Genomic DNA, 10645 nt, shown 5'->3' with positions numbered 1-10645 from the left:
GAAAGGTCGGGGCGCGGGCCCCGGTTCCTTTTCCGGTCTGGGCGCCATCGCGGCGGAGCCTCGGTGAGTGCGAAGGGGCGCGGGATCCGCCGCCATCCGCGGGTGCGGCGGCGCCGGCGCGGCCTGACTGCCGGCTGCGGTCTCTGCAGAGATGGGGAAGTTCATGAAGCCGGGGAAGGTGGTGCTGGTGCTGGCTGGGCGCTACTCGGGGCGGAAGGCCGTCATCGTTAAGGTGAGCGTGGGGCTGTCCCGGCGGGGCCGCCCCGGGCGGGATTCGCGGGGCGGCACAGGCGGGGTCCGTGCGCTGCCATCGCCGCTGCGGCCCGTGTGTTTCAGAACATCGACGATGGCACCTCGGACCGGCCGTACAGCCACGCCTTGGTGGCCGGGATCGACCGCTACCCGCGCAAGGTGACGGCCGCCATGGGCAAGAAGAAGATCGCCAAGAGATCCAAGATCAAGTCCTTCGTCAAGGTTTACAACTACAACCACCTGATGCCCACCCGGTGAGTGCGGCCCCGGCAGTGCTGCCGGCGGGGCAGGAGGAGTCTCGGCTGCCTCTGGGGAGCGTTCTCGTGTGGTGTCGTGACCGCCGAGAGGCACTGGGGCTGTTTATGTCGTGACTGAGTGAACGTGAGGCTCGGGCTCTGCAAAAACAGGGAGTTGGTGGTCTGAGGCTGAGGGGAAATACTGACTTTTGGAGTGAGGCACTTGGCTCTTAATTCAGCCACGCTGCCCTTCCCCCTGCTCAGGGAGTGTCGGCAGATGGGGTTTGAAACATCTGGGAAAATCTGGGGCTGGCAGAGCTGTGTGTCCGTGGGGAAGCACGTGGCTGTTTTGTTTATAGGCTGAACGGGGGGCCTTTAGTGCTTTGGTGGTTCCTGAATGGAGGAGGCTTTAAGAGCTGTAGCCCCTTGGCCTGGCACAAGTTGGGGACCGGTCCTGGCTCCCTGCTCGGTGTTCAGCCCTGTGCCAGGTCCTGTGGCCCTTTCCAGCCATGCTGTTCTCTTGCCCAGGTATTCTGTGGATATTCCCCTGGACAAAACAGTGGTCAATAAGGACGTGTTCAGGGACCCTGCTCTGAAACGGAAAGCGAGACGTGAAGCCAAGGTGAAATTTGAGGAAAGGTGAGTTGAGTGCTCCTCTCTTCAGTGGTGTTGGTGCTGGTCCCCAGGGCCAGGACTTGGTGTGGCTGTGCCATAGCCCCCGAGTGCCCCGGCTGACATGTCTGCCCAGCTTCCCTGCGTGCACGTTTGGTGAGCGTGTTCCTTCTCACCTGTTTGTGTGTTCCACGTGCCAGTGGATGCTCTGGCATCCTGCTGCAAGTTTGTCCATTCCATTTCTGTTGCTGGACTGAGTGGGCTGGGGCAGTGCTTGTGCTTTGCCCAGGAGTGCCAGGGTTACCAGTCCTTCCTTTTTGTTTTCTGTTCAAAATCTCCTTCAGAGGAAGGAGCTGTGTGGCCCCAGTGGGCCCCAGCGTGTCTGAGGCAGCCCCTGTGCTGTTCTCTGAGGCAGCTGCTGGTGACGCCGCCAGGCCGTGCCCGGTGTCCAGTGGGATGGCCACGTCTGGTGCTCCTGTGGGTGAGGGGGGAGGCCCCACAGTGTGGGTGTCCTTCAGGAGAGAGATGTAAGCTGGCACTTGCTTCCCGTGGAGTTTCAGTATTTAAAGCAGGTCTAGTTGCAGTCCAGGCTGGAGCAACCAGGTGAATTGTCTCTTAGTAAGCTGATTTTGCTGCCTCTTGTTTGTCTGGGACATCTCAGGTACAGCTTTGGTTACTGTTACCTGCTGGAACAGAGTCTTCTCTAACCTTTGTATTCTCTTTCAGGTACAAAACCGGCAAGAACAAGTGGTTCTTCCAGAAGCTGCGATTCTAGGGCTGTAATAAGGTTGCATCAATAAACGTTTATTAAAACCCACGTTGTTTTGTTACTTAAGCAGTGTTCTTTGTGGTGTGGTTGTGCTTGCTCTTTGTCCCTAAGAACTGGAAAGCCGTGGCCGGCCAGGTGAGCCTTTGTGTGGCCTGAGCCCTGGATGGAGGTGTCACCTCTGGGACTGCCCTCGGCCCCTCCTGCCCCGGGGCTGCGCTCCCCTCTCCTGCAGCTGCGAGCTGATGTTCCTGCCACACTGGAAATCTCTTATTCCCAAAACTGCAGTGCTCCCTGTGAGAGAAAACGGGTGGAAGAGGGAAGATGAATGGGTGTGTGCTGAGTCCAAGGTCGTTCATCCAGGGACCGACCTGTGGGTGTTAGGATTTTTGGTTCCTGAAGGCGGCAGTGCTGGCTGTGGCCACCCAAGGGGAGCAGGGGCTGGCTCAGTGTGTTAAGCCCAAGAGGGGGGGCGGAAAGAGGCTATTGTATGTATTTATTTAGGTATTTGCTTCCTGGTCGATTCCGCGTAGGGCTGTTGCGTGCCGAGGGGAGGCGAGTTCCGCGGGGCGAGCTGGGGGAAGGTGGGATTGGGATCGATGGGGTTTCGGGCCGGGCGGGGCCGCGGAAGCGAAAGCGAAAGCGGGAGCCGGCACGGGGCCCCCGGCAGCGGAGACCGGGTAGGGAACGCTCCGCGGGGCTCCGGTCGTGCCGCCGCCAGCGCCGCGGGGATGGACTCGGAGGAGGTGAGGAGAGCTGAGCCGCGGGGTCCTGCGCGCCGGGGGGCGCAGCGCGGCTCAGACCCCTTCTGTCCTTAGGACTCCTTCGTCCGGCTGCCGTGCTCCGACGCCTCGCAGAACGACGGCCAGGAGAGCCTTGAGCAGCTCCGGCAGGAGATCGATCGATTCAAGGTGTGTCCGGGACGGGATTAAACAGTTGAATCCCAACCGGCCGGGATTGTCCCGGGATCCGCCCAGCCGGCCCCGGCCACGAGCTCGAGTGTCTTTTCTCAGACTATGAGCCAAAGGCAGCGGAGAGGGCTCATCTCATGGAGAAGAGAGCCTGTTCCGGGATCAGGGCTCATCCCCAAAGGAGCAGCCCGTGCCGGGGTTCGGTGCCAATTGGGTGGCACAGTGTCTGTAGGGTCTCACTGTCTGATGGTGCTTCTCACAGGAGCGTCACAGTGTTCTGGAGCAAGAATGTGAAGAGCTACAAGTGGCCAAGGAAGCTGCAGAGCAAAGAACACGAGAGCTGAGGCAAGAGGGAGAACTTCTTCGTAAAACTCTTGAGCAACAATTGTTTTTAAATAGAGATGAAGAGAGAGCCCTCCAGGTTGGTATTCAGAGGACGTGTGGGTTGGAAAGGTGCCGGGGGTGGAGGGGCTGCTTCATGCAGCTCACTGCTCTGAGATCACTTTGCTCGGGGTCTGGTGGAGGTTTCATAGGAAACGGGCCTGTGGCAGGAAGTGAGACAGTGCAGTGGTGGTGAAGGGAGAGCTGTCCTCAAAGGCAAGGGCTGCAGACAGTCAAGAGCAGGAGAATGGTGTGAGTGAAGCCACGTCCAAGAATAGTGCTGTGCTCAGAACAGTGTGCTGCAGCCCCTCATGTCCTGGTGTTCCCTTACTATCCCTTCTTTCCTTCCTTCCAGGGTGACTTTTTTGTAGCACAGGAGAAGAACAACAAACTGAGGCAGGAGAAGCGGGTCTTGAAAAGTAAACTGGAAGAATCGGAGAGGGCCCTCCATAGTGATCCTATGATGGTAATAGAGCATGTATGGGTGCTCAGGTCTTTGGCAGGAGTGCACGCCTGGCTGGAGAGGCTGGAGGCAAATGCAGCTGGGCATTGTGTGATGATTGGCACAGCTCCTGCTAGCAGGTGCCTCCTCTGCCAGGGCCAGGAGCTCCAGTCATGGCTTTGGGACTTCAGGTACAGCCACACCTGAGGAGAGTCTGCTGAGGCTCTCCAGCTGTTTATTTTGAGCCATGAGCTTGTTTCTAGCCTGTGGATTGGCAGGGACATGCCTTATGCAGGGTCCAGTCTCCTCCAGGTGCTGTCTGTACTTGAACCTAGATGCTGTCTGCCTTGCCGGAAAAGAAAATGATGTTTAAGGGACTTGTAGCAAACAAGGAGGACGTGAACAAACTGACACTTACCCCATGGATCCAGTACCCTCTGCCAGGGGGCTCGGCTCTCATCACCTTTGAGAAGGCAGAGGGTAGGTGTGAGAAGAACACTGCCCTGGCCAGGTGTCCTGCTCGATCACTTTCGGGTCTGCCCCATGTCCCCTCCTTGTGCCAGGGCTCAGTGCTGCCTGTCTGCCTGTGTTGTGTGGGGCTCCTCCCCAAAGCATTCCCCACTCCACGTCCTGTCCCACAGAGCGCTGGGAGTCGGCAGTCACTGTCCTGTGCTGGGGGCTCTTCCTGCTCTGTCCTGTCCCACAGGGCGCTGGGAATGGGCAGTCATTGCCCTTTGCTGGGGCCTCTCCCTGCTTGCAGTGGCCCAGAGGATCATAGAGATGAAGGAGCACGTGGTGAAGCTGAGCTGTGGGGACAAACTGGAGGAGCCTGACCAGTGCAGGATGCGGGTGCAGGCAGCACCCGTGGAGTTACTGCTGCCGTCTGCCCTGGAGGTAGGGCCCAAGGACCTGCTGGTCCCCACGCCACAGGGCTGCCTTGGGCATGCCGTGCTCCTCCCTACCTGAGCCTGCCTCTGCCAGGGCACTGCCACCACCAGGGCACTGCCACCAGCCCCAGTCAGTGCTGCTCCTTTGATCTCTGGGGTCTGTCCTGCCCTCGCACTGACTAGTCTGTGTCACCCGCAGATCAGGCTGACTCAGAGCAGCCGAAGCATCCTCGTGTCTGACCTGCCCAGCCTGGGCATCCCTGAGGAGACACTGCTGGACAAGCTGGAGCTCTTCTTCAGCAAGACGAAGAATGGGGGCAGTGAGGTGGAGAGCAGGGAGTTCTGGGGCGACTCTGGCCAAATGGTGCTGACCTTCACACGGGATGGAGGTGTGTGGGGTCTGCTGAGCTTGGGCAGCTGGCAAGGGTGGAGCGCCCCGGCCTGCTCTGGAGGGAAATAGGTCTTCTCCCGAGGGCAGATGTATTTATGTGTAGGGAACAGGGAAGGCACGGGGAGCCCAGGCTGTCGTGCCTCCCCTGAGACTGTGCTGGTGCGGGTGAGCTGGACAATGAGTTGGGCAGTGTCAGTCTTGGTGCCTGTGCCGGGGACACAACCTCCCCTGGAGCTCCCCTGGGGCTCCCTGGGGCATGGGCAGCTCAGGGCTTTCCTCTCCGTCCTCAGTGGCAGAGCCGCTAATTGAGAAAGGACACATCCAGGTGCTTATTGAGAGAGGAAAATACAAAGTCAAAATATCGCCATGCATGATTGGAAGCATCATTAACGTGCAGGTAAGGGCAAGAACCCTTTGCCAGCAGCACCTGCCAACCTGCGCTGAGGCACCAGAGGTGGGGGGCTCCTGAAGCCGCTCTGCCTGCACCGCCATCAGCTCAGCCTTGGCTCTGCTCAGCTCCAGCCCTCCCGCTGCTCCAAGACTGTCCTGCTCTCTGGCATTCCCGATCTGCTGGATGAGGAGTCCATGAGAGACACCCTGGAGATCCACTTTCAGAAAGCCAGCCGCGGCGGCGGGGAGGTGGACGCGCTCGCCTACGTTCCAGCGGGGCAGACGGGGCTGGCCGTGTTTGTGGAGGACACGGGCTAGTCCTGACCACCCCCGTTTCTGCCCGAGGCCGCGGAGCTCCGTGCGGCCCTTGCCCCGGGCACGGCGGAAATTAAAACATCTTTCCGGAGCACCGTGTCTGTAGTGCTGGGGCTGCATGAAAGAGCCGTGGGGGAGGCTGGTCCCTTCCCGAGGCGGAGGCGTCGGGGCCGGGCCCCGCGGGCTCGGTGAGGCCGGGCCGTCCCGGGGAGGTGCCGGCCGGGGCGGGGCGGGGCAGGGCAGCCCTCCTTTCGCTTTCGTTTCCCCGCGACGGCGGGGCCGGCAGCGGCCGGGCAGGGGCGGCGGAGCAGCGGTGGGACCGGACGGGGTGGGCGCGGCCGCTCCCTCGGGCATGGCGGGCCGCACGGTGCGGGTGCGGGGCTTCCCCGCCGAGCTGCCTCCCGACAGGGTGGCCGACAAGCTGACCATCCACTTCCTGCGCTCCCGCAACGGCGGCGGGGACATCGCCGAGGTCCGGGTGCTGCCCGGGCCCCTGCCCTGCGCCTTCATCACCTTCGAGGCGCCGGAAGGTACCGGCGCGGGGCCCCTGGGGGTCTGTCCCGCCGTCCCCAGTCCCGCTGTCCCCCGTCCCCAGCCCCGCTGTCCCCTGTCCCGCTGCTGCCCCTCGGCCGGGCTAACGCAGGTTCGGTGGCTTTTCCTCACCAGTGGCCCAGCGGATCCTGAAGCTGAAGGACCACGTGCTGGTTATTGGAGGAAGGCGGTACCCACTGGAGGTGACCTCGCACGCTACGGAGCTCAGCCCTGATGAGGTACCGAGAGGCCATGAGAGCCCCAGCTGCTCCCACACAGGCTCTGTGCCTGGCAGACAGCTCGGGAATGGAGACCTCGCTCTTTTCTTTCATCTTAATTACAGTTAAATCCATTTTTATTCAGATGAGGATTTTGTAGAATTTTTTTCTGTGCTGATAGCAGAGGCAGGCTGTGCACTTGGTCATGTGGTATTTGTGCTTGTCAAAGGCAGAATAGTCAGGCTGGAGGGAGGGGGCACTTTTCCCCAGCCCATCTGGTGCCACAGGGGGATTCTGTTAATCGCTCTGCTGTGTCATCAGCTGGACATGCACAGTGTATTGTTCCTCTCTCCTCCTCAGGAAGGCTTAGGGTACAGACATGCTGATGTCTAGGAGTTAGTGGAGAGTTCCTGCCTCTTCCTCCAGTTTCAAGAGGCTCTGGCAGTAGCCATGTCTCAAGTTTTCATGTCTGAGCCCCAGAAACAAGGGCATGGGAATTAGCTTGGCCTTACAGACCGTTCTACAAGGCTGTGGTGCTAGAACTGCTTGAAGGTCTGCAGAGGAAGCTCTGCAAGGGCAAGAGGGCAACTGCATTTCAAAAGCAATAGTGGATTTCTTGGGCTTGGGCTGTTTGTAACGCTCTCAGCCATGTCTCTGTGTGACTTCCCCTTTGCATACTTGTTCCCAGAAGGCTTTTAACAAGTGCATAAGGTCGAGGAGTTGCTTGGTCTGGGTCTTTTTGTCCTGCCTGTGTCAGGCTCCATCTCTATGGAAAGCAGGATGCTGAGAGAAAGAGGTGGATGACTGGTCATCTCTTCTGTCATAATAATACAGGGGCGAGGTGCATTTGCCTTCTCCTGTGCCTTGGAGGGGCGTTGGTTTTGGTCCTTGCTCTCTCACTTCCTTGCTGTCTACTTGCAGATCTTCATCTGTGCATGCTTGATAATTGACTATGGCAAGCTTCCCACTGGCAAAACCCTCCTGAGGGACTTGCACAAAGGCTACAGCAACGTGCAGTTCAACTTTGACTCCAGGAACACACACTGCATAGTCCGGGGCCCATTCACTGAGCTGCAGGCCTTCAGCAGAGACTTGCTGGGCAGCCTGAACCTCAGGAACCAAGGCACTGGGGAGATCTTCCTGCCAGGCTCCAGCCATGCAGCCAAAGAGATGGGAATGCACACTCGCCAGCAAGTGCCTAACTCCACTAAGTCAGCAGAAGAGACAGCAAAGTTGCCAAACTGGGACCAGGTGTGTGAAATGACACCTAAAGTCCCATCACCTCAGGGCCCAGTGGATGGGGAAGCCATAGAACAGCTGGAGGACTTTTCCCTAGTCATGGACTTGGACATTTACTTGTACATGCAGAGGTTCTGTGCTGCTGCGTACCAGGGTGTGCTGCGCCAGCATCACGTGGATGTGGTGGATGTTAGCAGTGATGGCATTGCCATATTGTACCTCCAACCATCTGCAGGTCTGCCTGGCGACATGGAGGCCTTGAGAAAGGCCCGCCTGGCCCTGCAGCAGCTCTACCAGCAGCTGGAGGTGAGCCTGCGCAAGGAGAAGATCGCCAAGGGAGGGCTGGGAATGGACAGCCAGGTACTGGCTCTAACACATGAGCTGCAGAAGCTGTATCCCCAGTTGCTCTGCCATGAGGATGTGAAGCAGCTGTATCTTATTGGAAACCTTGTTGATGTGTCCCAGGCCAAGCAGTACTTTCAGGATTCCATCACCAGAAGAAGTGCTGCACATAAGGCTGACATGCTAAGCAGCAATCAGCCCTCAGACCCTGCAACCTCTGGCACCACAGAGGCTGTGCTACATCTGCCTGCAGTGCCTGTGGATTCCTCAGCAACCAGGCTTAGCTCAGGCAGGCCAGAGGTGAAAGGTGAGCTTAAACTAGCTGCCAGCTTCAGCTCCCTGAAGGCTGACAGGTCTCAGGCTTGCCAGGACATCTTGCTGAATCAGGACTCTCCACCAGTGGGACAGGTGCAGCTTTCTGGGAAACACTTGTCAGAGACAGATGCTCCTGGTCTGGGTGACCCAACGGCAGTGACCCAGCAGTATCAGCCTCCCTTCCCTATGACAGGTGAGGTTCTGGGGTCAGCAGCAGAGCCTCAGCAGAATGATCCCACAGAATGGGACCATGTCAAAGGAGGTGCCAGGCTTCCAGGACATGAGGTGCTGTTGCCCTTTTGGGGCAAGGGAAACAGCACTTCACAGCATCCTGGGGACTCCAAAAGCTCAGGTCCCATTGGGCACCATTCCCTTGCTGGCACCTCCAGCACATTTGATGTAACAAGGACCTCTTCTGCTTTAGACTCCAAACCCTCTGCATCCAGGCCTTTGCTGCGAAGGTCCAACAGCTTCTCCCTGCCGAGGTCAAAGGAAAGCGACAAGCCCCGAGACAGTGGCAGCAGTAGAGTTAGTGAGGAAATGAGCCTGGACTCTCTGCAGTGGTCTTACCTGAGAGACACCTGCCACACCATTCTTGACGAGCTGTGCAGGGGTGGAAGGGTGCAGATCTTGGAGCGCCACACTGGGGACTGCACGGTGCTGACACTACAGGCAGCAGACAGGAGCAGGCTCTTCCAAGCAAAATGGAAGATGGAAGCTCTTGTGCAGAAGTGCCCTGACCTGGTGTGTCAGAGTCTGAGCTACTCAGAGCTTGCTGTAGATGGTCCAGATGACAGTGCCCTGAATGAACTGTGCAGCCTTTTGCAAGGAAAATCCCTCCAGGCTGGACTCAGCAAAGACAAGGACAAGCTGTATCTTGTCTGTCCCAAGGAGATGCTGCCAGGAGTGACTGAGGCCTTCCGCATGTTTTCTTCTAGGAGGCTGTGTGCCCTGAAGTCTTCATCCATGTCTCCAGGACCAGAGAGTACAGGCCAGCCAAGTGTCATCCAGCCAAGCAGAAGCCAGGACACGGTACTGGATGCAGCCCTTCCCATCAGCTTGGAATGCCTCCAGATGGGCCTGCAGCACCTGAACATCAGCGATAAAGCAGACACCACAGACATGCCCAGGGCTTCCTGGGTGCCAGAGACTAAAGAAAGGAGGTCCCCCAGTCCTTGGAGGTTCCAGCAGGCAAGGGGGCAGGAGCAGGCCAATGGCCGTGTAGATTCTGGGGCTGGGCGAGGAGGAATCAGCCTTCTGAGCCCTGCTGCAGGGGGTAAGCCAAGTCCAGCTGGTCTGAGGGAGTCCAAGGAGCAGCTGAAGACAAAACTGTCTCTGGGGGAGCCTGACATCACCCAGCCAAAACAGGTTTTACCAGATAGATTCCCATTTGCAAGAGACAAAGGCAAGAACAGAGGAGGCCACAATGAAGCGATGGGACAGCTGTGCTCCCAAGTCCCTGCAGCAGAGAGGGCTCCTCACTCCCTACCCACTTGTCTGTACAGGGCCACAGCTGCTGAGCTGCCACCAGCTGCAGCCCAACAGGCACCTGCAGCAGAGCCCAGAGCCCAGGGAAAGGCCCAGGGGCAGGAGCAGTGAGCAGGAGCCCGATCTCCCATCACAGCAGAGAAGAGACCCCAGCTTTGGACAGGAAAGCAGCATGATCCCCTTGGGCTGGTGTGATGCTTGCCCGGGCTCAGTGGTGACCTGCCAGGGCCGCTGCTGTCATGCCTTGTGGAGAACATGTTTTGCAGCAGACAGTGTGCAGCCAGCTTGCTGCAGCTTCTCCTCAGTTGCCTTGAGTGACAAGACCCCTGTGTCCCCATAGGTAGTCAGAAGTCTGCACATTAGCAACAGCAGCACCTCCATCCCTGCCCCGCACAGGCCTCAGTATGGATCAGCACTTCCCACAAACTCCAGCTCCTCCTGGATGCATGTCCTGCTAGCCAGTAACACACCTTATTTCAGCTGATTTCAGGCTGAGCCCCATGCAGCTCTCAGCAGCATGACCCAAACCTGAGCAGCAGCCTGTGCCCAGTCCAGCCCCAGCTTCTGGAATTCTCTTCCAACTCCTGCAGGCAGTTCCAGCTCAGCTGCCGCCACAGCCAGGGCCAGGTATCATTACTGTCAGCTATTCACACCTCAGCAGACAGCCCCGTGCTTCAGCCCCTCTCCAGCACCTGCTTTGGGGCCAGCAGGTGACCTGGGGCTCTCCTGGGGAGAACATTAACAGCTTTCAGCACCCACAACAGCTGCCTCCCAGCAGTCTCTAAGTGGAGAAACAAATAAACAGGATTTATTCTCACGTTTGGTAGCAGTTGTTCATGGCTTGTCTTACCCTCAGCCTAGGCACCCACTTCAGTCCCACCTGAGTATAGAGACACCCAGACACAAAGGGCAGAGCCCAGCTCAGGCCT

At 58.5% G+C, this 10645-nt stretch overlaps 3 protein-coding genes across 5 annotated transcripts; all 3 read left to right on the top strand.

Annotated features, from left to right (window-relative positions):
- Nucleotides 1–21: 21 nt before the first annotated feature.
- RPL27 (ribosomal protein L27) lies at nt 22–1917 on the top strand. The gene is made up of 4 exons (XM_071577657.1): nt 22–232; nt 337–506; nt 1017–1127; nt 1827–1917. The coding sequence occupies exons 1-4, from the start codon at nt 152–154 to the stop codon at nt 1873–1875; spliced, it is 411 nt and encodes a 136-aa protein (XP_071433758.1). The 5' UTR covers nt 22–151; the 3' UTR covers nt 1876–1917.
- Nucleotides 1918–2317: 400 nt separating this feature from the next.
- On the top strand, nt 2318–5674 carry LOC139682941 (interferon-induced 35 kDa protein homolog). 2 transcript variants are annotated; one of them, XM_071577639.1, is made up of 9 exons: nt 2321–2612; nt 2685–2777; nt 3040–3198; nt 3514–3624; nt 3936–4080; nt 4361–4494; nt 4687–4876; nt 5169–5275; nt 5395–5674. In XM_071577639.1, the coding sequence occupies exons 1-9, from the start codon at nt 2466–2468 to the stop codon at nt 5584–5586; spliced, it is 1278 nt and encodes a 425-aa protein (XP_071433740.1). In that variant the 5' UTR covers nt 2321–2465; the 3' UTR covers nt 5587–5674. The 2 variants fall into 2 exon arrangements, with proteins under 2 accessions (XP_071433741.1, XP_071433740.1); XM_071577640.1 differs by lacking the exon at nt 3514–3624 and having other exon boundaries at nt 2318–2612.
- Nucleotides 5675–5824: 150 nt separating this feature from the next.
- Nucleotides 5825–10616, top strand: LOC139682937 (uncharacterized). 2 transcript variants are annotated; one of them, XM_071577633.1, is made up of 4 exons: nt 5825–6113; nt 6250–6353; nt 7254–8421; nt 9167–9271. In XM_071577633.1, exons 1-4 carry the CDS (start codon nt 5936–5938, stop codon nt 9181–9183), a joined length of 1467 nt encoding a protein of 488 aa, XP_071433734.1. In that variant the 5' UTR covers nt 5825–5935; the 3' UTR covers nt 9184–9271. The 2 variants fall into 2 exon arrangements, with proteins under 2 accessions (XP_071433734.1, XP_071433733.1); XM_071577632.1 differs by having other exon boundaries at nt 5826–6113; nt 7254–10616.
- Nucleotides 10617–10645: the final 29 nt, after the last annotated feature.

Source organism: Pithys albifrons, chromosome 25 (genome assembly GCF_047495875.1).
Source record: "Pithys albifrons albifrons isolate INPA30051 chromosome 25, PitAlb_v1, whole genome shotgun sequence".
In the NCBI taxonomy this organism is placed as follows: domain Eukaryota; kingdom Metazoa; phylum Chordata; class Aves; order Passeriformes; family Thamnophilidae; genus Pithys; species Pithys albifrons.
Note: the sequence above shows the minus strand (reverse complement) of the source record. Positions and strands in the feature narration are given on the sequence as shown.